Source organism: Varroa jacobsoni, unplaced genomic scaffold, assembly GCF_002532875.2.
Source record: "Varroa jacobsoni isolate VJ856 unplaced genomic scaffold, vjacob_1.0 scaffold_656, whole genome shotgun sequence".
In the NCBI taxonomy this organism is placed as follows: domain Eukaryota; kingdom Metazoa; phylum Arthropoda; class Arachnida; order Mesostigmata; family Varroidae; genus Varroa; species Varroa jacobsoni.
Window position 1 is genome coordinate 335,472 of NW_019213558.1, and position 27,436 is coordinate 362,907.

Below are 27,436 nucleotides of genomic sequence, written 5' to 3' on the forward strand. Positions count from 1 at the left end.
TCGCCGATGCTGCTGCACTACGAGCAATGGTCTCTGTCGAACTGCCACCGTCGCCCCTGCGCAATTCTGCTGTCTGCTACCATTACGCTACTACTATGGGCGGTGGCAAGCAGGGATTGTAGTAACTGCAGGTTGTGCCAGAGCTGCTACGAGCGGGCCAACAGCCAAACAAACACACAAACGAACAACAGACGACGACGACTACGAGAGCGATAGCAACAAAAAGTTTGACTGACAATGAGCACAAGTTGTTTGGTCCGTAACATCTGGCGCTGTCGACGCTACTGCTGCTGCTGTTGTTGTTGTTGTTCATCGTAAATACACAGACGCAAGCTGAACAGCTACAGATCTACATAAATCCGATCGTTGCAACAGCGGCACCCCTTATCATCAGATAGACACGGTTTTCTGATCGTAGTGATTGCGGCACTCAGCAGTCAAGTTCGTTCGTTGGTTAGTCGTCGTGGTATAAGGCAAAAGTCAGACAGAGCGCCACACCAGTTGCTGCGCTCAATCGAACGTTTGCGCAACGTTGGGTGGACACCTGTTCGCAGGAGCAGAAAAGCAATAACAGAGATATTAGCATTTACAGTTGATATACCACAGTGTAAGGTATACATCGCATGATGAAGCCTTATTGCGAAGAAGCTATATAGATACGACCATTGGCTCGTTGCTCTGTTTACTACATTACGTAATCCATACGAATCCGACTGCCCGCGCTACACGGAGCCGTACGGCAACCTATACGATGAAGCAAACGCCGCTAATGACTTGATGAACCACTGGGTGCAGTTGGCGACCGAATTAAATTACACCGACTTACAACTCTGAAAGCCTGTGGGTCAAGTAGGAAAAGGACAAAGCACAGCTGGAAGAAATCAGTACTGCATCTGTAGTTTTCATATGATCGACGACGGTACAATTTTTAGATTTCTATAAGATTTAGTAAGCCTTATAGGAATCTAATTAACGTAATAGTCATCTTTTATTAGTTGAAGCATACACGACATGCAACGATTTTTTGGCAAATCGACAGTCACCTTAAAGTGACCGCAAAACTGTTCGCGCTGCCGCATCATCGTACTGCGGCCGCAGGTTCGTTCCCCTCTTTGATTCGATTCGAATTTTCGCGCCACATCTTCTGAGCGACGGTGGCCCATTTTGCAGATTTCCTGTTTTTTTTTTTGTGGTGTTCCTGGGTACGATGCGCTGTTTAACACATGTGATTAGTTTCAATACCAGGCTTGAACCCAGCATACGCTGAGTACGCTGTTTGCACGAGATGTCTAGGCTGCCTAGCTCTAGCCAACCATTGAACAAGAATGGTGTGGAGGTATTTGCCAATCGCCTAAGAAGCGCGTTTCCGAAGGCGATGTAGCTGGTGCGTGCTGATTGCTAAGGGCGCTCCGTCGCTGCCACTGCTGCTGCTACTACTGTTGTCACCTGGTGACGTACCGAGTCCCTCTGTCTGTCTGCCAGCTGCTGAACAGCAGAAAACACAACACAAAAGAAATTGCAACGAAACGAAATTAGCGCGGCACTCGAGTGAATTGAGTCTCCGTGAGACCTTAGTGGCTAACGTATTTGGCTGCTAATCTCAGGAACACGTTGTGGTTTACATTCGAACCCAGCTTAGACACTTCGTTTCGTGCTGTGGGCCAGGCGTCTGATAGAACGCCTAACGACGATACCGAACGTGAAACTCGAAACAAATCGACTCGAGTGAATCGAGTTCCGCCGCAATTCTTCATGCTATTCTCGCTTTTCGTAGCGCAGACTTTTTCAGATCGGCTTGACTTCGCTCTCACTCTAAACCTCAGCTTGTGGGCAGCAAAGTTCTCAAAGGAGAGCGAATAGACTTTTAGCCCAGCCAGTCTATTGCACCCAAATAGCCCGTGGCTGCTGCTACTGCCATTGCTGTACCCGAGGGCTCGCGAGAAAGAAGTTCAAAATCCATAGAGGGTGAGAAAGACCAAGCCTAGTGGCGCGAGATGCCGTGTACAGCTCTGGTAAATTGTGATTACCGCTGGTGGACGAAGGCAAATTGCACGCCTGTTGAGAGCGTCTCAGCGGCAGTTGGCTGCGGATGCCACCCGTGCACACTGACCGAACAGGCTATTGTGCGTGTTACTTTGAGAAGAGTTTTCGGCTTGATGATGCTGATCGTGGTTTTAATCGGAGTCGCCGTCAACTAAGCAGCTGTGGTGTTGGCGATGGTGATTCTGTTTCTCCGTAATAGTTTGTGTGTCCGAATGAAATTTTTTTGTGAGAAAAACGATGCATAGGAAATAGTCGTTGTAGCCCATGATAGCAGAGACGTCAGCTGTTAAACCAGGCTATATTAACTGTGTACAGCAACAAGGTAGATTCGAAGACATACCCATGACGACTGGGCATTGAGACCTATATTGGTGGTGAGTACCGGGCGCAAACACAACGATCGAGTGTAGCTTCATAGCAAATATGTATGTAATCGTTCCGAAGTGGGTCCTACTAGCTTCATAATTTGCATGTTGTTATGCTAGAAATAAGAAGGGTTCAGGTATTTTTGCTGTTACCTAATGGATGTGACGAGATAGATTGTATCTGCTGCCCCCCATACCAGTACTTCAATATACCTGCTCTATTGAGGTCTGATCAGCTGGTCTAATGGCCAGAGTGTCTTAGGAACAGTATTATATTTACGTAAGTAGCATGTTACATATTTGTACAGATGTGTGTATTTAGTTTATTGACAGAGCTGGATGTTGCCAGTTCCAAGTGTTAACTCTTAAAGCTAAAGTTCAGCGCCTCCATCGTCCGCTGATGGTTTTGCTTCTAGTGAGCTACCGTTATCACTACGAGCCACAAAGTGACATTCAGTAGAGGGTCCTAAAAGCGAAAATACTGTAGTGAAGCACGTAATCGAACTCAGGTGACACTTTTGGCTACAGAAGGCTTCTTTTTATTTATTTTTCATTTTTGCTCGCCTATAAATGGTGCTGTCTCTACTGGCGATGTGCATCCTTTATTTGTAAACGTATGAAGCTAAAAAAAGTCGTAAGCTCTGTTGAGGAAGAACATAGACTCGTAATAATTTCCCCGTTTCATGAGTTACAACAGGTAGTGTAATAGAAACTCAGCTGTTTTGACCTACATATTTTGCTGATCACCTTCTATACGATACGTGATTGTTTGCCTGCAAGCAACCAGTGAATATCTTCTCTAGTAGAAATTGTGCTAGTCGGCCTTTCGATGCCACGGTAGAGACCCATCCTTGACATCCTCGATTTCACTGTTGTGTACCGTCGCTGTTAGCCACGGTAGCGATTAAAAGTGTCGCACATCTGCGGTGGTATGATGCTTGTTTTTCTTAGTGTAACAATCCTATGACAATAATGATAACCGAAAGTTGAAGAACTTTCGATGAATTTTCGTTAATCTATAGTGAACTGATAATCACTGCTGTGTTACTGTGAGAAAAAAACTTCTGGGAGTAAACGTAAGATTGAGGATACAACAAAATATGCAGTTGTCTCGGCCTCAAATTTTACTTGAGCTCAGCAGTTGTCCTCTGCTTTAGTTGGTGGCGAAAATTCTCCATTGGATAGTTTCGCGGATCGAGCCATCCGCTAATGTTCGCCAACGATTGATTAAGTCTATTGTTGACGAGGGCAGCTGTGCGTTTGTCAACGCAGCTTTGATTGCCTTTTCTTTCGGACGAGAAGCGATCTGTCGTGTACATGATCAAAGACGTATGGGGTACTGTAGACGAGAACTGGACGCATTGTTAATGCATACGGTTTTTGGGCAGCGCTGTCTTCGACGGAAAATCTCGTATTACGACCAGTGTGGAATTAACTAGTTGGGTACTGTAACGGGATTTCGATGCTGAAGTAATCTCTATCGGCGCAATAGCAACTTTGATAAGAGAAGCCAAGCAGGAAATTTATCAAGCAACTCATTTAGTTTAAGCAATCATTCTGATTTTGCCCCTCAGAATGCCCCCAAGTGTGTCAGATCCTTGAAGCTTAAAAACCTGCGAGTTATCCAAGTCAAACTAATCTATATAAAATACCTTGATCTGCATTTCGTTAATGGTAGAACGTTTAATTAACGTGATGTATAGACCAGCGGTTAGCTCTTATACAGTCCAGTGTGCAACGGTCGGCTTATTCCTCTCCTTTTTGAATTTAGCACTCGTTGGCTTCAAATGCATATAATTTTATTTTGGTTTAGTTTTGTTTGAAACGGTGTCAAAGATTACCATACCGCAAAAAAACATGAACACATAAGTTCGTCTTTGTTGTGGTAAGGTGCTTTTGCACTAACGATCCTTCCTAGAATGCGTGTTCCTATAGAGAGCAAGTTATATGAGCAATAAATATCTGGGTCTGTTTTGCCTGTTATACACATAGCACTCTACCGAGTATTCGATTGTTGCTCACTTTGTTGTCAAACACCCGAAATGCGTGAATGAAACGGTTATTAGCCAGTTATTCGGCGGCCGCCTTGTGATTTGTTTTCAGTGCCTACGGCGTTGTGTATTTACCAGGACACGGCTTGTATTCCGCCATTCTACGCTTAGGTACAGGTTAGGTTGTAAAAGCTAGAAGCTGTTTATCCTCATAATTAACTCGATCATGATCTCTAATCATTTGATGAATGTTTAACGATCTAACTATGTACATTGATTCAAGTTCCCATCATGCAAAATAAACAGCGTGTGCTTTGAAAAGAATAGCGATTTCCAATATGATGTGATTTCGTGTCGATTTTGTCCTATTTACACTTAGCAGATTCTCCTATTTGTGGTGATTTCTAAGCTGAAATTAACGGTCTCTGGTCTTATGCACTCATTTTAGAAGAATCCTCTAATCTGCTAGGTGCATCTATTGTATTTTTGGCGCCCTGATAATCGGGTAGTCGCCGGTAAATACGTCTAGTCTGCTGGACTGGTTTATACGTAAAGCAAAAAACAGTTCAATATACTGCATTTTTTCACGCTACAATATTAAGATGTATTCAGGGGTATGGGAAAGGCTGGGTAGATCTTTTTGGTTTACTGAAAACTTCTGGAAATTTTAATGGTCGCCTTATGAATATTATTCTGTTAGCACGTGAAACAAACATGCTTTTTATCCCCTGACCAGCTTGAAATAAGGCGAAATGCTAGCTTATTTCAATAGAGATGACTCGCTTATCTAAATAACAAACTCGCGAAGTTTTTATCTGGCATGGGAAGGGACGAGACATACATCGTAAATATATACAGGTCGTACACTCAATACCGAGACCAATATTATTTAATTATAGAATGTCAATATGCCCTATCATTTATTATTGCTGTAAATTCTGCAGCTAGTTTGCAAAAGGCGACGCGACGGACCATTTTTCAAAGCTGACCAAGGGATCTTCCAATTAATTGAAAGGGACTAGGAAGCGCCTAGAGAGAATCGGTTAGACTCAGCTGCTACGCATATCTTACTCACCCGCAACTCCTTACCTTTACTGGTTGACAAAGGACTCAGGTGAATTCAGCCGAGCTGCAGACCGTTTAACAGGGGGACTACTAGAGGTTGGACCGGTTACCTTGTGCCAACGATATATGTGAATGTTCATTCGAGCTGACTTGTTTCGCGTGGTATGGATTGAACTAGCTGTCATGTCTGACTCAGCTGGTGATGGCAATGGATTACCGCTTCATGTCACCTGTTCGCTTGCAAGCGCTCCTTTGTTTGGACATTAGATGTTTGGGCAACAGAAGTACCCCAGCAATAGGATAGACGACAACCAATGGGTTCCTGCGGCAGCCAACCGAAGGCGCGGTCCCCTGCTTTTGTAATGCCGGATGCTATTGTCGAGCGAATAATAGCAGCTGGACGCGAGCGTTTGACGCACCATGCCGTGTGCAGTTAGCCGCTGTTGGTTGCCTGTATTTGGCAGAAAGAATAGAAGCTCTATGCACTCAGACGGCAGGAGTCGAGCGAAACTTTTATCTCTGCATTACGGTGCCTCTTATATCTGTATATATCGGAAACTAACTTTCCATTTTTTTGTACATTTACATTTTAGAGAAGAGTGATCGTAAGTAAAGACGCGGAACCTGTTCACGAGACGCATCGACAGAGTAAAGGACAGGACAACAATTACGGTGTAAGATACTAAAAGCTTCTAAAAGAAACTTTTCAGGCGAACTGGCTGTATTTGGCCGTATAAAATGGCATGAGTGTCTATTTATGTGACTCGTCTTTGCGATCGGTCTCAAGCTGCAGCCATATTCAATAGACATGCGTCATGAAAAAGAACAACAGTAAAAAATGTGCTTTGACCACCTAGTTGAAGCCTAGTTGTCCGAACTAGTAGGGCTATGAAGCTAGATAGTAGAAAGTTTTATTGTCAATCCTAGCTACTACGAAAATTTGACACAAATCAAGTAACGTCAATTTCGATTTGTGCTATGTATTTTCAACATATAATGACTGGATCAATGAGAAGTGTTATGGGTTGACGTGTGTCTGTTAGCTTTGCGGTCTCACGGCGATGGAATCAGTAATTACAGTGGCCGGTGGAGTATCGTAAAACGAGACTTCTACCTGCGACCCCTAGAAAGCTTAAATTGACAGTGGGCTATTGCAACGTTGGTATATGTATGTATATTACATCATTAGCTCTTTAATATTTCTTTTTTATTTTAGGACCACACTATAATAAAGTGTGGTCCTAAAATAATCATTGACACCATTGTCAAGAGCCACATTTTGAAATATCTAGTGAAGCCCGCGCCACCCAATATATGCCACAAGGGCTTGTAATTTGTCCGGCTATAAAAGTAATGCCATACACGGATGAAAACTGCATTAAACAATTTATCGATTATTATTCATAAGATTTACTCAAATGTTACAACTAAATCTGTGGATGAATTCCCTATGGTTATATCCCCGTAGGAATTAACCCGTAGATCGTTTAGTCGATTCAATCTGCCTGGATCTGTTGCGTTTTATTTTCGGGAATATCGGCAAGCTGATTCTGGTATTCAGTGCAATAATATTCAATTGAATCAAACACTTTAGTCTATTCTGTTTAACAGGATTAACAAAGGGTAGGTTCTTTGCAGTTTGGCGACGAAACATAGATTTTAGGTAGAACAGCAGGTATACTTTCGTTTAATAGCCAATGTCGAGGCACTGTTGCGCGTGTAATACATTAGCACTAAATTGACTTCTTGATGCTTTGTATTTCCTGCAGTTATCTCCGTTTATACAAGTATAAATGTTTGCAGAAGAATCGCTAATCAATGTGATGTATGTTATACTATGGAATGAACCAGCTATCAGGGTTTAGAAACATATTTCTTAGGAGAATTGTTTAACTTATGCAAAATCGCTTTTACTCTGAGCGGTTTAGCCAACGATTAAAGTCTGTAAATAATAATAAAATAAAGAGTCTAGGTCTGCACGATACCAGTCCTGGAAGTGGCGAATGCGAGCATAATATAGCAAAAACATTGCGTGCTTTGTTTTAAATCTGAATGGAAATTTGCTGACTTGCACAACTTTCGTTAGAGCATTGGCCGATGCCCTTCTAATGCTAGGACGTTATCAAACCACCCGAATGAGATCAAACATATGTGTGGCCAGAAATATAAGATCCGCAACTTTTTTTTTTATCTAGATATAAAAAGGTACTGTCTCCTATCTAATTCTGTTATGCCTACTTCGTTAGGAGCTATTGATATATTATTAAATATCTATTAAATATATAAAGCACTTACCCTTATGATCTGTAATGAAATTTAGGCAAAATTCAGGTTTGTAACTTCTGAAGTGCTAGCGCGCAACTTTACACCGTTTTTAAGTAGCGCAAAAATATTAAGCTTATAAGAGTTATTCTGTCAGATTTAGGTCAAATCAATTCGGCAATCATGCATTTTATGGGTGTGTACAATAGAATAAGTTGCCCTGTAATCATATGCGATTTTGTCTATTGTTTATGCATAGGCAATAACCAGTAACGAGTGTTTTGAAACTCTTTCCAGATCATGTCTTCATCAAAGGCCCCACCAAGAAGCGGCAAGGTGTCCAGGGTTCGACCAATACAGCGTATGTCTCTCTTGTTATCTTCAAGAAAGGCATTTTGATTTCCACTTGCGTAATGTGGTCTTCCTACGTCCAGCTGGATGGCAATTGTAGAAACGTACATATGAACAATCGGCTAGGTCTAATCTGCCGTTCAAGACAAAACTATTATTATTAGCATCTAGTCTCGTAATGATCTCTTAACGATAATTTATATTGATGAGAGAAAAAAATTCAAGCCGTAAAAAGCGTCTCTTTTAAAGCGGATCCCTAACTTTGCCTTCGTTTTTTATAGGTGCCACGATTCCGAAGCTCGCGACACCACTTGCCGGCTCTGCTCGCAACGGCGGCGGCGGCAACGGAGGCGGTAATGGAAGTTTCACGACGACGTTTTCGATGTCTGCTTCGCCCAATATTCCAACCTCGAGCCCTATTCTGCAAGGGGATATCAGCGCGGCCCGACAGAAGCAACTGATTGCTGAACAAGCCTCATATATCCGTGAACTGGAAACGCAGTTGGCAGAATTGCGCAAGCAGAATGTCCACCTGCATCGCGAGATGCAGGAAGCCCTGGGGCTGCACCAGCTGAAAAGTCGCACCGTAGATGCACTGACAAAGGACTTAACCGGTGAGGATTAAAATATATGTCGGCTAGCCGTCCGTCGATCGCCGATGGCCGTGAAGACCGTTCTTCGCGCACTAAAGTTTACACACAAGGCAACAGACATTTATCGCTAATGCGGTATAGTTACTACAGCCGCTTACATTGATACATCAAACACCAGTGGCTGCCACCGCGTATATCGCGCCAGCCACAATGGAGCCAGCAAGGCCACGAACGTAATGCGTCCGTTAGCGAGGGTAATTTCACAAAGCACCACTCAGGTCACTTTTACAAGCAATTTGTTTAATAACGACGTTTCCGTTATTCTGATTCTGGGCTGTTCTGATTCATTCGCCCATTTGTGGCAGCAGTGTGTGCTTTGATAGACTTAACAGCTGGAGAGATTAAAATAATGAAAGTTCTGCCTTGGAGCAGCTTGAATTGTGCATAACACCTTCTATACGGGCTGTCTCATTGTTTTCAGTGAATTTGTTTTAGATGTGAAAATTCGATGGCGGTTGGAAAGAGCCATTATCTTGTGAAAACTCTTAGTTTGTTTTAATATCGGTTGATGGTATCAAAACAACTCGGATTCACAGGCGCATTCTTCGATGAAAGCCGTTATATACTCAAAACATTCCAATGATGAATGATTGTTGTTTCTTAAATGGCCGCGGTACAAAGATAAAATTAAATCCATCTCGACTTGTTTATTTTACTGGTGTTTTTTAATATAAAAACTCGCTGAAGACACCAATACACCCTATACGTACACATGTATATATGATTTTGTGTATTAGGAATGAAAATAGTTTAACGTCATACTTGTGGGTTCATACACGGGTTTGGTGGTCGTATAATAGTATGATGAATATATGCAAGTAAAGACTTCTATACCCGTTTTTTTCACATACATTTACTTGCTCCAAAGGCTATTTGTTCTTTCACAACCTAGAGAGGGCATTCGGTTGTTGGGAGATACACGTCACCATCCGCATATGGCTTAAGGTGTGCATTTTCAGGCTCCCAGTTTGCCGACTAATTGCAGAGGAGAAGCAAAAATATTGCTTGATCTCGAGTCTATTTTTGTAGAGCGCTAACCATTTAATATAAACAGTGAGGTTCCGAAAGAGATCTCGATAACGAAACTGTATACCCAGCTATTTAATTGAGATTTTTGGATCTACTACGCAGCATAAACACAAAGCTGCCAGGGTTACTGGCCTTGTAGCCATTGATCTGCGCTAGATCAGCCAGTCGTTTACCATATACTCTATATATGTATATAACTTGACCCATACAAACGATGAGTCTCTCTTCCGCATCCGCCATGCAAATCTTAAGCATTAATTGCCTAGATGTGAGCCGAGGCCCCTTTTAATTCTGCAAGCTAAGTGAAGCAACAAGCCTTGACAAGCAAATTGAAGTGGCTAACTTTTGTTACAATTGTCATTGGTAAGTAGGAAAAACCATGAACTTCGTTAGCATAGAACAAATTATTGTCGTGCAAAATTTATAAAGCTGAGCTACTTGTCGGTCTCCGTCCACTGCTTTCTATAATCTAGCTGTATTACTCGTGAAAAACAAAACAAACATCCAATATTAGCTAGCAGATCTATCATCGTATTACTGTTTTTATACTACCACTTACCGCAACTGCAAATAGATATACATACACGAATCAGCCCAGTCAATTGTATTCGGTTATGATGACGCTAGAGATTTATTACGTAAAAAGCGTTGTTGAAAACGACCGCCATGCTCGCTCCGTCGTCTGGCTGTTGTTGGTAGTAAAATGAATGATAGAATAAGTGCACTAATGATGGTACCAGTATTATTATGATATTCGATGTCAATCTAATGGCAACAGAAGCAGCAAAGCTTTGTGCCTTATGTACAAAAATGGAATCGAGGCCCGCTCATTAACTATTGCAGTCAAATACCCTGCCAGTTGCAGACACATTTCAGCGGAATGATTGCCCAAAAGTGAGTTAACATGATTAAGAGATGCTATTCTTTTTTGCGTGCAATTCGCCTAAATCATAAGTAAAACTAACAGGGTCATTTAAAACTCTGGTAGCTGCTAGCTACTTTAAGGGGTTCTGTCGGTTATGCCTTTTATTTGCGTGTGCAATTTCTTATCCTGGAGATTATTTGTGAATATTAGGCATTGCAAAGGGCGGCTTAACAGGCATACGGTTATATCACCTTAAGGTAATATGACGTGCGATTTTATTGTAGGCCTGACTTAACAATGTGATATCGGTAAAATTTTATCTCAACGATGCGTTATGCCAATCGAAAAGGCAACATTTTCAAGGACAACCATATGACACTTCGTGATAACATGCGGTACAACGAGAGAACAAGTACAATCACCAACCTTTGAAAACTCGCTAATCGAATTAAAGGAACTCTCGCTTAAAATTGATGGAAGATGGGCTAAGAATTTAAACCTTGAAGGATACAAGATATGACAGTGTCATGTTCTTTCTCTGTTAGCTGTCTGTCGAAATATCCTCGCTGCATGTTCTGGTCTGCGTCAAACCATCATGGCTACTACTGAGCTCTCTACTGCCTCATATCTCTGGCGAATACTTCGACATGGATAGCCCCTTTTGTTTGTGCGACCACTACGGCTGTGTGAGCTGCCTTGGAAACACGGATTTGGACTGCCCAGTGGGTATCACTAATAGCAGGTTAAATGACTGAAGGTTGAAGCTTGGGTGGAGCTGTGCAGTGGTTTATTAACTGCCTTTTTTGAAGAAGGTTAGACAAAGGGACTGTGCAGTGGTTTATTAACTGCCTTTTTTGAAGAAGGTTAGACAAAGGGAAAAATGATTTTGCGAATAAGATAACGAAACCTGATATAGTACCGGTCCATCATGAAAACAACTTTATTGCATGCTACGCCTGCCGCCCCGCCGTGTGCTTTGGTCGTTCTGATTTGTTCGAAGTTATACACGCAAAACCACTGCAGCGTACAAGCTGTTAGTAGTCGTAAGATGGTTTAGGGGAAACAAAAGTAAGGGAACGGCAAGAAGCATGGGAAGACACTGCCTGGCAATTTGTAATAATTGGTTTCACGCTCAAAATTTCACGTTAATAAATCAACGAGGAATTTTCAACATCACACAAGAGGAATTTACTTCTACTTCATCTTGAGTCATGCGCCAGAGCTTGTACAGATTGCCCGTAAGGACTTCATCATAACTTCATGTGGATCCTTGCTTTACCAGAAGCAGTAATTAACGACTTGACTGCCCATTGACTTATTATGTGCTTATATGTGTATATATTTGGTTTTAAGCCTAGTCGTTGAGTTACTATTGGCACTGTACACAAATTATATTATCGAACAAAGAAACATGTAGTAGATTAGTTTGTTTCCGTGTTAGTGTTTATTAACGAGTTTGCGTATGAAAATTAAGGACGTACTTCGGTTTAGGCTTGAATAGGGGTGTAAACACCGCAAGAAGCCAGCCGTCTGAAGTAATGTCCTACGACTTAATCACTTGATGAAAAACGAAACATTTAATTTGCAGGCAATATTATTCGATCGCTAAAGGATTCAATAGCTGTAGAGACGAAGAAAGGCACATTACGAAATAGTCCACGCATAGGTGTATTCAGGCACAGGCGGTGAACAGATGTGCTCAGACTTTGGGTGAATTGTCTGTCTATATGCGTTCTAATTAGACATCAGACCTACTTCCATATTATACGGTATCATAAGCTCAGCTAGCGGCTGTCTGCTTCACACAAAGTGCAAAATCTGCAATATGTTAGCATCTTAAGTCATAGTGTCTTCTTTTAATATGTAAGTTTCTATACCGTCTCAACTGCAACAGATATGTATAGGATTGGAGGCCCGGTCCAGAATGAAATAAGTGGGCCATATACTCAGCGTCATAAGACCTAAGATGATATGAGTTGTTTTTGGTATAAATTGTTTTGTGGTAGAACTTGCAGAAAGCGCGTTGTGTTGCATGTGCTAATCCTTGTGAACAACGTAGTTATGTAATGTATTAATTTGTATGTTTGATATTTCTAATGAAAACGTCCACTGTAGCCATATTATTGAGCCAAAATACAAACAGTTAATGGGTTCTTTTTTCGATTTGTTGCGGTGCCTCCATTATGCTTTTTGATACAGGTAAATCGGATGTGGAGCAACGATTGAACGATTTCCTGTTATCAGTAGAAGCCGATTGCCTTGACGCTGTTACTGAGGAAGTTCTAGCTTTGAGGAAAAAATGCTTCCGCTCCGAGGAATACCTTGCCGAACTCAACGAAAAATACCGAGAAGCCGTGTTGCGTAATCAACAACTCGAGGAGTCCCTATCAGACCTAAAGGCGGAGATAGCTGTGAAGTTAGTATCGGATGACCAAACTAATCCGATTGGTCCAGCAACGTCTCGAGAAAATCTGAAAAGTCTTGCTAAACGGAACGCTACTCTAGAACAAAAATGTACGTTGTGAAAAATGTGATTGAGATTCAATTTGTCCGATGTAAGTTATAAATTACATGTTACGACGATGACATAAGGTGCCGCTAGATATATGTACAAAAGACAATTTCTTTTTTATTGTCACTATTAGTTTAGCTGCATTGAACTATATATATGCTCAACTTTAGGAAGAAGGAACTAGGTTGGTCATTATCAACTGAGATCTTATCTAAACCATGCTTCGAAGTTTTGGACATTCAGTCGGTACTGTGTCTGTGTGTGTGCGATGAACATTACAAAACATGGCTATACAAGTCTACTGAAGGCAATATCCTTGCTTTTTTAGGCGAATCGCTTACAGAACTGAAGGGCAAGATCGTCAAGCTTGAAGTCGAAAGACGTGATCTGAAAGCCGAAAACACGCAACTCAAAGGTAAAATGTCGGCGTTACTGCGGGACAAGAAGCAATTGAACGAGCGGCTTACTAACATCGAAACTGACGGTACGAAGAAAATCAATGAACTGAAAGAGGCCCAGGCGCGACACCTAGAAATGCTGAGCAAACTACGTCGCAGCTACACCAAGATGGACGCCAAATACAAGCACTTGCTCAAGGAGAGAACCCAGTGGCAAAGCCTGTTCCGAACGGCAAATGGTGAACTAAGTAAAAGTACAGAGTCGCTCGCCTCGATTAGTTCGGCAGCGTCAACGAGCGTAAGTCGTGCGAGCTTTTTCAGAGACAGCTCGAATCTCGAGGAATACAATATTCACCTCGAAAGCGAGCTAGTAGCAGTCAAGGAAAATCTCAAATTATCCGAAAAGGAGCGGGATAGACTCGAAAAGAAGCTCAAGGGTCTTGCTGAGCAGGTGCTTCAGGATGAAAATCTCATCACGGAACTAGATCAGAACCGCGCCGCAATCATGGAAGAGCACGATGGGCTTCGGCAGAAATGTCTATCCCTTGAAGAGGATAACACTGCTCTGCAGAGGAATGTCGAAGAACTGCGCGAACAGTTGGACACTGCCCTCTTCGAGAACAATGAGATGTCATTAAGGGAAGAAGATGCCCGATCATCACTAGCGCAAGCGAAGGCTGGGTCAATGTTTGACCCTACACAAAATCTCCAGCTCTACCAAGAGCAAATGCTCAATGCCGAAACGATTACTGATTTCGTCAACAACGTCATGACAAAGCAGGAGCGCGCTCTCATCAGTCGGCTGGATGCAATGGACGAAAACATCACGGCACTAGCAGCGCGGTATGAACACGCCAAATCACAGCTCATTGCGAAGAACGCCGAAGTGGAACGGAAACAGCAGACGATAGCAGAACTCAGCCGACAAGTTGAAGTCCTTAAAAATAATGCAGAGTCACTCGCCAAGGATCTAGGAGTGGAGGTGCGTGATCGAAGCGCTACGGAAATGGCGAGGATGCAAGACGAGATCAGTGCAAAAGATGCCAAGCTTAAGGATTACGAAAAAATACAAAAGGTCCTAAAAAAGGCGTTAGTCGAAAATGAGAATCTTAAAGAAAGCACAGAGCTATTTAAAACGAAAACTGAAGCCGCTGAATCTCGAATCGTCGAACTGGAAAACCAGCTCAAGTGTGAACAAAATCTGGTTACGGAAAGCAATGGTATATGTAAAGTTATTTTGCTATTTTGTGAGTTACTTCATTTTAAAAATAATGTAAATGTTAGCATTAATATACCATGCATGGAGTATCTTGTTTTTTCTCGTTCCGTCCTGTTAAGCATAACTTTCGCACATAATTATAAGGAAAGGTCCCACTTGGTCGGCCCTTACTGGAATTGTCAAACGCCTACCCGCAATTTTGATTAACAAATATTAATGTATTTTATGCTTCTTCTTTTTTAATTATAGGAAAACTAAATCAGCGTCTTCGGCAAGCTGAACGTGAGAACGAGCGGCTACAAAGTGAATTTAGCATCTTCGAAGAACAAATTGCGGAATTGGAACGGGCGAAGAATGCACTCTCAGCGGTAGAAGTAGATCGTGAAACCCTAAAACAGCAAATAGCATCGTTGGAGGGGAATCTTGCTGAAGTTACCTACGAAACTGAGCGCCTAAGACAAGAACTGAATGCTATCAGAACTGAGCAGAGAGATCAGACTGGAGAACTTCAAGAAGCTTCCAGTAAGGCTGAGGGCCTGAAGATGGCTCTGGAAGAAAAGGCTCAGCAGATTGCAACACTAATTAAAAGCCTTGAAGAAGAGCGGGTCGAGAAGAGTTCTTTGGAAAGAGTAATCTTCGAACTTCAACAACAAAACGAAAAGAATTTAGATGAAAAGGATCAAAAAATGGCGCAGCTTGCCAGCGAAATGAAGGCGGCAAACCAGGATCTTGAGCATGTTCTTCGAGAGAAGGCTCTAACGATCGAAGCACTAGAGAAGCAAATATTAGAATCTACAGAGATCAAGCAACGAGAAATAGACGAGCTGTCGAAAGTACATGAAGAGCATGTGAAGCGACAGAATGACGCCAAAACCGTGTGCTTATCGTTCGTCAATGCTCTTGAAATAAAAGTGGACCATGACCTTTCACTTTCTGAGTTTATACCTCAGATGATAGATGCGGCTTTGAAGTTAGTGCAATCGAAGACACAGCAACTCGAAGATGTTGGCATCGAATTGGAACGAACGCGAAAAGAAGCTGAACAGGGAGTATCCTTTGCGATCACAATGGAACAGCTTAAGAATCAACTTAGTCGAGATGAGGAGAGCCTTAAAAAGTAAGTGTGTTCTCTCTGATTGGCGATAGTGTACAAGCCCGGTGTCTTATTTAGCGAATAAGTGAAATTAAGATATGTAACCATTATTCGCACGCATTTACGAGTAACGATCCTGGTGAAATCATGTACCTCTGATTCCTTGAAGTCACACGAATTCAAGGAATCAGATTTCGGACTTTGTTAATGATCGAAATCGTTATCCCCTTTTTCGTATTTCTCTTTAGCCGAAAGCAAACATTTTTTAGTTTACAATTTGTTTAAAAATGCAACACAGGGGAAAAACACTTTGCAAAGAGACTCTAACTAGGAAATTTTCGCCAGAAGGGGCCACTGGATAATTATCAGAAAAGTATCAGGAAAAAAGAAAAAAAAGAAAAAAAAATTAATAAAATATTGTTACGTCATCATACTCATTTATAGCTATGAGGAGGCTCTGGCAACCCAGTCTGCGTCGATCGAACGGCTGAAGGTAGAACGGGCTGATCTTGAAAGAAACATGATAGAGCTGCATAAAAGCGACGACCAACAAATTAAGAGGTTGAAAGAAGACGTACGTCAACTGGAAGCGCAGCTCGAAAAAGCTAGTCATGCTAGCCAGGAGGTTTCTGCATTACAACGTCGCTGTCTTGAACTTGAAGCCCAACATGAAGTAAATATTGCTGAAAAGAATGAAACCATCAGTAATCTGGAGAGTCGGCTTGAAGACAAGATCACAGAGTTCGATGAACTTAATCAAAAAGTTGAAAACTTTACAGTACTGGAGGAGCATTTAAATTCAATGACAATCCAAGTTAGCTTATGTCATACGAAGATTGAAGAGCTTGAAAAAGACATTGAAGATAAGGAACAGAAACTCATCGGGAAAAACCAAATTATTTATCAGCTGGAAAACGAACTTAGTGAAAAAACAGCCACGTTCGACGAGATGGAGAAAATATTCTCTCTGAAGGGTGAAGAATACAAAAAGGTCCGCGAAATGCTTGATACGAGCGAGGAGAGTATCAAGCAGCTTAACTATCAGTTGTCCCTTACCGACTCCACAGTAAAGAAACTTTCTAGTACGTTGCTACCTAACGCAACTCGAGATTCTGCTGAGATGTGGGTAGCCCTTTCCAAAAGGGTCGACGAAGTCTTTAAGGAATTGCGAGACGCCCAAGAAAAGACGAAATCACTTGAGAAACAGCTGGAACACAGTGACATAGAACGAAATGCAGTAATCGATCAGATGAATGATTTACAACGCGTCCTCGAGACGCGTCAGAATCAATTGGAAAATGCGACATTATTCGGTAGAAACTTGCAGATTCTAACCGAAAAGCTCACATCTGATCTCGATGCAAAACAAAGTGCATATACGGATGCAATGGAAGAGCTTCAGCAGTTGAAGGCAGATACTGAACGAATGACGCTCGACTTGACGGCCAAGCAAAACGAACTGGATGACAACGCGGTCTACATCACACGTCTCCGAAACCTGCTCACGGAATCTGAAAGTGTAATACGCGGCCTTTCCGAGCAACATAACGATAAGGTTATTAATTTAGTGGACAAAATACAAAGTATTAATCGTGAACGAGAGGCGTTACAGGCATGTCTTGGTAAGAAGTTGAAGGAAACTGTTAGCGCACAAAGCGGCTCTGCAGCTCAAGCAGCGTTAAAAGGAGAAATAGCTCGACTTGGTGCTGAAAACGAAGAACTACTGGCAGAGAAGAAATCCTGGAACGAGCTGAGACTTCAATTAGAAAGCCGTACCACACAAGCTGAGGCAAACTATGCCGATAAGTGTCAAGAGCTTGAGGAGTTGACAAAAGTTCTAGCCATGAAGCAAACTGATATGGCGCGATTTGAGGATAAGCTCCATGCGCTCAAAAATAAATATGGCGATAGGGTCCAGTCGCTCCAACAGAACGTATCAATTTTACAAAGTGAGAGGGCGAAAGTAGCCGAACAGATAAACGATATCCAACAGGAGCTAAAGGCCGCAGCCGAAGCCAAAGGGGAACTCGAGACAAGCTTGCAAAATAAATGCGAATCCCTCGAAGTGCTCCGAAGCGAAATGGATCTACTCGAAGGAAAGTTGCAGGAGATGTGCTCACAGTACGAGGAATGCCAAAAAAAACTGGACGATCGTGAGGCCGAAGTCGCCCGCTTGGTTGATGAGATCGGCAATGTAAAGATTGTTCTATCGGAACGAACCGAAGATGTAAGCTCGTATCATGACCACATCAAGGCACTGGCAGAGGAGAAGATCCGTCTCGAAGGCGAAGCCGCACACCTCAAGCAGAAAATAAACGACAACAGTGAAGAGTACCAGAGGGAAGCCCTGGAAATGCAACAAGAACTCTCCATTATGACGGAACGTTACAATATAAAGTGTCACGAATGTGAAAGTTTATCAAAAGATGTTGCAACTAAGGCAGCCGACGTGGATGTTCTCACTGTGAAACTTCTTTCTATGGAATCCAATCTCTACAAAGCCACCACCAGAATCGAGGATTTGGAAAAGATGCTGGCGCAAGAAAAATATGTAGCCAAACAACTTTCAGAAGATACCCATCGGAAAGACGAAGCCTTTGCGACTACTAATCAGCCTGAGGGGGAGATTAGCATTACTAAATCTGGATATCTGAAAGTTCAACAAGAGCTGAAATACGTGAAATCCCAGCTAGATGACACACTTAGAAAAAAATGTGAAACTGAGTTAAAGCTGAAAGCGGCTGAATATAAAGCAAACGAACTCAATGGCAAGTTAAATAAAATGGAAAGTAAAGTCGAGCTGGAATCAAAACAACTTTCTTCATTGGCAGACGGAGCGGCCTCATATCAAACAGAGCTACAGATAGAGTTAGATACTGCCCGTGGGTTACTTCTTAATTCAGAAAGGGAAGCATTGGCTTTAAAATTAAAATACGAAGAGCAGTTAAACTCACTCCGTGATGAACTCTCTAGCCGAATTGCAAAAAAAGACTCTCAACGAATCCTGCAGGAAGAAGCTGCGACAATAAAGGACTCGACGGCGTGCCGAGAACGTCTGACGTCGCAACAATTCGAAGGAAGCATCAATTTACCGGAAAATATTCGCGATGAGCTCAGCTCGGAAAAAAGCCTGGGCGATTGCCTTCGCACAGAAAAGGTTGCGCTTGAGGAAGAACTAACGAAGGTTCAGGTTTCCCTCAAAGAATCACAAAACAAACTACTCCAGGCACGACATATCATCGAAGATTTGGAAACTGCTAAATCGAAAGTTGAAACTCAACTTGAAGAAAGTCTAGCCGCCGTTGCCACAGCCCATAAGGACCAAAAGAAACTCGACGAGAAGCTAACAGAATCACGTCGCAGTACTGCATTTCTTGAGGAACATTTAGCGAATCTACGTGAGAAGACCGTTACATTGAAGGACTCGATCGGCGCACTAACCACCGAAAAAGCAACACTCGAACAAAAGTACGCACAACTGAACGAGCGCGACGCGAAACATAGACAAAGTATTCGCGAGCTCCAACACCGGTTGGACTCTATGAAACAGGTCAGTCTCGACCGAGCTGGGCAGCTGGAAGCGGCCAACAGAGAGGTCAATCTTCTACATGAGTACCGCCGTGTTCTTGAGCAGGTTCAGGAGACACTTGAATTGAAGACACCCGAGAGAATAGTTCCTCTGGTGCGGCAGCATAAATCAACTATAGCGCAACTGGGTTCGGGAATGCTGATGATCAGGAGGGAGCTGAACGGTCAACAGCGGGAGCTAAGCATCCTTCGACAACTAGTCACTTCCCAGCGGGCCGAGCTTTCCGTACTTGTGACCGACACCAGCCACCAGCTGGAACAAGTTGTCGCCACGGCTGAAAAGGCATCGACGCAACAGCAGCAGCAACAACCACGGGAACATCTCAGCTTCCAGAAAACAAGCCGCCCTCTTGTGGATCGTTGCCTCGAGGTACTGCGTGAGCACAACATGCGTTCGCTGGCCAAAACATTAGTGCCGACGGCGTCACCTGTGGCGCATGGAACGGCGCTAGCGACGACGGTGACGGCTTCCGGTGAGAGTGGCGCAGGTGGTGAAGTTCGGTCAATGCACAATCTGTTTACACTTCCACCGAACGATTTCGACATGCACTTCCAGACCTTCAACGGTCCCACAGCCCAGTTCGTGGCCGAACAGCAAGCATCCTCGGCAGCCAGATTAAAGCTGATGAAGCTCGCTGCGGTCATGGACCACGACGACACCGCACCGAGTCACGCTACTTTAAACACTAGCAATAATCGCACACCCGGAGATCAAGGCCTAGGCCGCCAGCAACAACATAATGACGTTGAAAACGGTACGACCTTGCAATAACCACTATACGTATTGATTAGAAGTCCACAGGTTTAACAGCAAAAACGGATACTATTGGGTACAAAACGATCCGCTGCTAGATGCTACGAGTACTTTCCATGCTCTATACATCTTTCTATTTTAATAACGATCTAATAACGTAATGACTAGTCCAATTGTGAACACCAATGTGGTATGCACCTAGCTTTTATTTCTGTTTTGACAATAAGGTCAAACTAGACAAATAATGCAGATGTAATAAGTCAATACGATGCGCGGCATGAACCTATTTCGGATGATGTGTACGAGGACCGAACTGCATGTGACTTGCGTTATTCGCCTCGCATTTTACCTCGCACAGGTTGCGTACTTTTGCTATTTTCCCGATGACGCTTGTCTATATGCAGTGTTCACTGACAGTTTCGGTAATATGCTAGTCTTTGTGTCAACTCTAGTAACAGTTCTGTAACATCGTATTGTCCCTTCTGTCCTATTCATTAAGCAGCTCTCTTTTCTTGAATATCAAGAGCATACGAAACAAACGAGCGTCTCTTCTCCGTTTTTTTCACTCGATAGGTATTCGTATTTGGCCACGTTTACAATGTTATATACTGCTAGTAAGGTCCGTTTCTGCCTTGAGTCATGCCTTTCGTTCTGACGTAATTATATTGGTCGATTGAGAAATGCAATGTGTTCTATCATAGCTCAAAGATGTAAGCATTTGTTTCAGGTGACAACGCTACAGGAACAAATCCCTCGAGTCTGATTCGCATTGACCCATTCGAAACGATTAAACAGCAAAAAATCCTAATTCATGAACTGATGGCAAAGTTGGAGAGAACCAAAAAAGTGTTAGACGGGGAGATGATTCGCCGTAAGGAACTCGACGAACGGTTTCGGCAGTGGTCGAGCGATAAACGCTTACACAATGCTGAAGTGTTTTTTAATGTTGCTCAGGTGAGAGAAGTGTAAAGGTGCAAGAAAGTTACTGCATGTTATTAACAAATTAATATCGGCCAAAGGACGTTAAAGCTATTACGTATCGTTTGGTACGGCGGTAGTGCCCTCTGACTAACTTCATTGTTACATGCTTTAAAAAATGTTGACGCTGTGCACATAGGGAAGCTACAGGTAGCACATTACCAATACGCAGTTCACTTATACTTTGTGACCCTGCAGCGTGCTCCGTACTGAGGCAATAAAACGACAGTTTTTGCGCCTATTTGCTTTTAATGTTATTACTATAACTCTGACCTCCTGCCGTGTCGTAATAATGAACGTCAGTGCTAATCAATAGTAAGTCGCAAAAAAATGGCAGTATAATCATCAGGTTCTGCGGGAAGTAACAACGATGGAAATAATTGGCAAAAATCATATATTATGAATAAATTTTAGGCCAATTCGACGTACAAATATCTATTGAATTGGCTTAACCTTAACCCAACTTGACAAAAGTCGAGCTAAACAGCACACCTAGATAATAGTTCGTTAGCCATGTATGCCCTTATCATTAACCCTCGTGCCTCTGAAGTTCATTGTAATATTGTTTCGCGCTGTGTGTTTAGAAGCTTTTGCGGAATTATTTCGTGTCTTTGCTTTTTATCGTAAATATTTCCAAATTTTTGATCTATAAGATCTGCGAACGCTACGTAGTACAAGTCACTAACACTTTCACAATACCAGTTGACAGAGGAATTTGAAGGAAAACAGTCGAAAAAGATGATCATTATTTCTTTTCTGCATCGAAAACTTAGTCCTGTGTACATCTGTTTTGTTGTCGTTCCTGATATTTAGGACTTTACTTTCTGTTCTTTTTCTCTGAATTTTTGTTGCTGTGTCGTGGTGTATCTGCTTCATTTCCTGGCATCCATCGGTCCTATGCCACGTGATTGTTAATAGAAGCGTCCGGATGCGCCAAAGTAGTTTGGGCAGTCTCCCTGATCCATCAGTCCCGTTGCATCCATCGCCAGATACGTGTGTTAGATTGCTTGTAAGGCAAATTCACCCTATAGCCGCCAGCTTGCCTCGTTTCTACGCAGCCGTGCCCTAATCATCAATTAAACAATTGACAGCCAACTGAGATAACTTCATTTCGTATATAAGTTTTCGTTCAGTTATCCAGTTTAGAGGTAAGTACCTAGGAGATACCTTACGCCACAAGAAATAATTATTGCGAGATGCTTGCTCTACGCAAACTGCAGAGTCGAATAACGAACCGCACTTAGACATGCTTCTCGGTTCGGTGGTGTCTACTTATGTGCTGCTGATATAGGTCTTGGTGAACGTACATAATTGTTAGGCTGCCTATCATCCGAAAGGGTCGCGGTGTTCGAAAAAAAACTTTGTTCTTGTTCCATTTGTCGAAGGAAGAGGTTTTCCTTGTTAATTGTGGTGGTGCTATTTTTAATATCTCGCGGGTAACGAGTTGTTACCAGTTATGATGCGATATTAATTTCATGTAGTGTTTTGCTTTATTTTACCGCTTTCTCACACTACCCAGCCAACTCTACAATCAATTGATTTTTGTGTGTGCTGTTCATGGAAAAAAAACCCTTCGTTTTTCAAACAAAAGAAACCTAATTTACCTAAATTTAAGAAACCTAATAAATTTTTAATTTACCTAATTTAATTAGAAACGACTTTAGTCTAAAGTGTCATAATTTATATCTACCTAGTTTTAGTAAGTACGCTAAACTGTCACTAAACCACAAGATTTAGCATGTTTACAGTATTTGCGTGAGAATCGGTTACGTTTAATACAATACGACTTAAGCAGAAAAAACCAACATAAGGGTAACATTTCCCACCGAAAGGGAGAGCCAACAACCATATACACAATCGCTCTAATTCTGCCATGTTAAATCGTATGTTATTCGGTCAGTAGCGATAGTTTGTCGACTGCTAGGATAAATAATCGTTGCCTGTTTTGTTTTGTTTTGTTTGAAATGGGCGTATCTTCACTTAGCAGATAAATAGCAGCGGCAGTTCGATCCAGCGTGAGGATACCTTCGACTGCGCGCCCTTACTAAAATCGCAAGGCGCGCTTATTCCGGAAACATCCTTAAACGTGACTCGACAGTTTCCCAGCTACGTGGACAATTTTATTCGATGGCTCATCACGACAGCGCCACCTAGGTAGTATAAATGTGGTCGGTACTTGCTACAACTTCTCATCCACAATATGTGTATTTGGCGGGATTTAAAGAAGAACCTTTTTGCTTTCTTTTAACGAGCCTTATCGGTCCGAGCTACCGTGCACGTTATACGCATGTTTTTCACTATTATCATTATTTTTTATTTTTACATTTTCGGTTTTATATGAAGATATAACAAGTAATGTACGGCTAATGTATATGCTAATTTCAGCATTATCTCAATGTCTGTACGCATACATCTTGGTTGCTAACGAGGTTCTCATTATACAAGTTATGCTATTATTAGCATTATATCTTATTACTGAATTATTTTAGGGATGCGGCGACCAGCCTCATCGATAGACTCAGGATAGATCATCGATAGATAGATCAAGCTAGTGAAGGGCTACTACGAAATTTTCGACAAGACGAAGCTTTTTGTAAGATATTGATTTGCAAAACAGTGTGCGCCCATATTTACATTAAATCGGTATTTGGTTGTATACTTGAACAACGTTTCACATATCGTAATACGATTATGGTAAATCTATCTAAAAGTTGAACGCACAGGATTTCTCCTAAAGAACTCTGCTGCTATACGTATGGCTAACACCATTCTGCACGTGTCGACCGTGCCTTAAAGATCCGAGATGCACCCAGTTGGCCTTCAACGGCGGCAACAACGACCACAACAGCAACAGCAGCAGCACAAGAGCGTAACAAACGATGGATTGGTGACTCTTGCCTCCGATGAACGCTCATTGGCCCTTTGTGTTTCTTCCACAACTGCTTCGACGCTGCTTCCTTCTACAACCCAATTCTATGAATCAACTTCGTGTTCAATTTCCGACACTTTCTAGTTCCTGCTATAATATTCTGTCATTGGTGTGCACAGGTTGAACTCTTTACATGACCATTTTCCTATGATTTCACTTCAGAACAGATCTAGCGGATGCTAACATTCGTATGAAAACAGCGTGGTTATAATTTTGACAGGGGTACGAAGCAATATAAGGGTCTGATTGAAATTTTTCAATTGTCTTTTAGTGTCTCGCTGTAATATGACTGACAAAAACTGTATGAAGAAGATAATGTTTGTGGAAGTTCTAATTTTATGTATTACAATGTTTGCTGAAGACTAATAGGTGGAATGAACCAACCTTAAAAAAAGCTCATTAATCTAATTCAGGGTAAGTTAGGTTCATGAGTAAAACTAGCCCAAGTTTTATAGCTAATCAGACAAGATTAAGGATGCCGGGATTACGTTACTGATTATCTTGTTGTCAATTATGCTATTGAATTACTGCTTTCAGGTTAGACGGTCAGATGTCGAGGCAAAGCCCATGTAAAAATGCCTTCTTCACTCGTGATGGCTGATGTTGCGCTAAGCCACTATGAAGCACTGATCGAGAACCAGCCATCAATTTCACACGATTTTGGAGTACAAGGTCCAATGTCTATTTGTCTACGAAAACCACGTGTGCTGTCGCTACGAATCCATTTGGAATTCAATATTCTATTTAAGCCTATTCATAAAAACTTCAAGAGAATACAGCCAGTCCGTCGTAAATTGTATTTAAGATTGAGTTGGAGGAAGATGGCATTCTTTTTTTTTCGGTAATAGAAAAATTAGCAGATGAGTAGTGCGTTTCATGACTACAATTTATTAACTGCAACTCTGCAAGTACAGACAGGTAAATAAAACTAATCCGGCGCTTATTTCCGATAGAATTGCTAGGTAAGCATTTTCTTATAAAAACACCAATTAAAAACGTTTTATGGAACATAGACACAAAATATGGCTGAATTTTTCCTGACCATGCTGCTTGTAAAAATTTCATGATATGTATTTATTTTCTTTAATATCATTCTCAAGGGAATCATTTAAAAAGCCTATTTCCATCTTTTATGAGGTTCCTCGTGACTCCGGTTTGACCAATTTTTGCGCTTATTCTATTGATGCTTTAGCCAAACACTACCTTAATTTTAGTTCTACTTGTAGTTGTTCACAGATAGGCATTACATGCTTGCTTTCGGCAGATCATAAATCAGCTTTGCTTTAAGTAAAAAAAAAAAAAGTACTACGCTGAGATCACATTACAACTAATTTAATCGCCTTACTTTCATATTTATCGACTATTGTGGGGATAAAGCGTCCCAAAAATAATCGGTTTCAGCTAATTAAAAAATTAGCTCACTAACACAGAATACGGTGATTTACTAGTAAGATAAATGTATACATTTCCGTTTTTGTATGGTTAAAATGTTATTAAATCTCGTGTTTTTATCGTTTCCCGAAAAATCCGGTAGTGTGTACTTTATAGAAGTATATACTACCGGATAAAAAAACCTATTTTCTGAAGTCCTCTTTTCTGCTTTCTAAGATGTATTACGTTTTTACTAAAACCTGCACTATTTACAGGTGGCTCGTTCTATCTGATATCGAATATCTACTGTACAGGAAACAATGTATTTATCATAATTACTTTTTCAATTAAAATATCTATACACGAGTAAATAAAAGAAAGAGGAATATTAGGAAACTACACTGTACCGACGAATCTTCGACACGTATATTACCAATTCTAACGTCCCGTTGTAGCTGAATGTGGTAACTACCTTGTTTCAGTGACCCCGTCTTCCTGCTGTAATTGCTCCGGTACCTTCACAGCAACTTACCCAATCCAATCTGTTACCTACTTTGCTGCGCTTCATTGGAATGTTACACCCATTTCGTTGCTTTAATTAAATTTAGCGCGTTCTGCTATATGAATTGCATCGTACTCTCACTATAATTAATGCCACGGCAAACGATGTCCACTGTTACCTGTCTGCCTCATTTATGACCCGTACATCGAGTTCTGATAAGCAGTTCTTTCGCCACTTGACAAACGATTTTCGGGATTGCTCGTAGATCCAACCAATCGCTGAGACTTCAGTTAATCCCAAGTCGCGAAGAAACTTATTTAACCAACCACGTTGGTTGAGTAGGTTTAAATAGGTTACATAGTGGACTCGAAAACAGACGAAAATCTACCTGGACATTACAAGGGGGCAATGAGATAAACACCAGATATTTAGTTTAGTAACATATAAACATATCGTTCATAAGTTAAAACATCGCCTTTCGTTTCCCTTGTTAATATTGTTTGCGACTTGTGTTTTTATATGTACGTATATATATACATACATATACGTATATAACTACAGTACACGTAACTGTTAATTGAACTGGCTACATCAAATAGGTTTACAGAATAACAAATATTACCTACAATATGCACGCGATACGTAATCATTGCGTTGTTCGTTGTTCTATGGTTTCACGTTTTGTGTATTTTTTTACTTCGCACAACGTACTTGTTTAATGCGTAGAAATTAAGTGGCTGCAATTGAATATGTTTATTATTGGCGTTAGAGAGGTATACGTAGTGAAAGCACATGACGTTTACCTATCTACAAAAGGAAGAATATAACTTGTAGTAAATTCTACATTTTTGTGGTCCTGTCTCCTACAGAATCTGCCAGTAGAACAACCTAACAAAATTGGACGTGAAGCTATAAATGATGCCCTAGTATGTAGCCCTATATTAATATATGTATATAACGAAGTTCAAAACTGACAAAAAATTAACGAAAACAGTTCCAAAGATCAATAAAAGTATTTTCGTATAATGTTATAGCATCAAGAATTGGCGTTGTTCAATAATTTCTTTCTCTACTCATCGCTGCATCGTGTCTAGCGTTCGCAGTCACGATGCATGTTCCGTGTCGTGTGTTCTGAATACATTGCGTTAAGAGATTAATAAACGTTCCAATATCCAATAATGGGACAAGTAGCCAGAAACTTTAATAAACGTTGCAGTTCACTTTGCCAGTACGATAATTCTGGTGCATTAGCCTCTCTATTTTTATTACAATTATTGGGTGCGACGACAATTACGGTGTTCAATTGTATTTTAGGACTTTTCAACACTACATTTTAAATTACGCAACAGGCCAAGACATGTGTAGCTTGAAAATCACGTCAAGGAAACGAATATTTCTTGCTTGTATTAAGAGACTAGCCAATGTGTAGCCTATGAGAGCTCAATAAAGTTCTACAAATTTACAACGA

The 27,436-nt window shown here is 41.5% G+C and overlaps 1 protein-coding gene across 8 annotated transcripts; it reads left to right on the forward strand.

The window, feature by feature from the left end:
- Positions 1–1,481: 1,481 nt before the first annotated feature.
- LOC111262367 (uncharacterized) lies at positions 1,482–27,436 on the forward strand. Of its 8 annotated transcripts, none has more exons than XM_022836579.2 (12): positions 1,482–2,417; positions 6,058–6,138; positions 8,024–8,087; positions 8,359–8,691; positions 12,824–13,138; positions 13,465–14,754; positions 15,003–15,870; positions 16,291–20,189; positions 20,916–21,142; positions 23,151–23,320; positions 23,963–24,214; positions 24,633–27,436. In XM_022836579.2, exons 3-11 carry the CDS (start codon positions 8,027–8,029, stop codon positions 24,177–24,179), a joined length of 7,380 nt encoding a protein of 2,459 aa, XP_022692314.1. In that variant the 5' UTR covers positions 1,482–2,417; positions 6,058–6,138; positions 8,024–8,026; the 3' UTR covers positions 24,180–24,214; positions 24,633–27,436. The 8 variants fall into 8 exon arrangements, 5 of the variants coding, with proteins under 5 accessions (XP_022692314.1, XP_022692311.1, XP_022692315.1 ...); XM_022836576.2 differs by having other exon boundaries at positions 23,963–24,204; XM_022836580.2 differs by having other exon boundaries at positions 23,154–23,320; positions 23,963–24,204.

Bases quoted from the DNA above. Each gene is read 5' to 3' on its own strand.
- LOC111262367 (XM_022836579.2), top strand. From the start codon at position 8,027: ATGTCTTCATCAAAGGCCCCACCAAGAAGCGGCAAGGTGTCCAGGGTT. The intron at 8,692-12,823 runs GTGAGGATTAAA...TTTTTGATACAG, and splicing joins ACTGACAAAGGACTTAACCG to GTAAATCGGATGTGGAGCAA. The intron at 23,321-23,962 runs GTAGTATAAATG...CGTGCCTTAAAG, and splicing joins ATCACGACAGCGCCACCTAG to ATCCGAGATGCACCCAGTTG.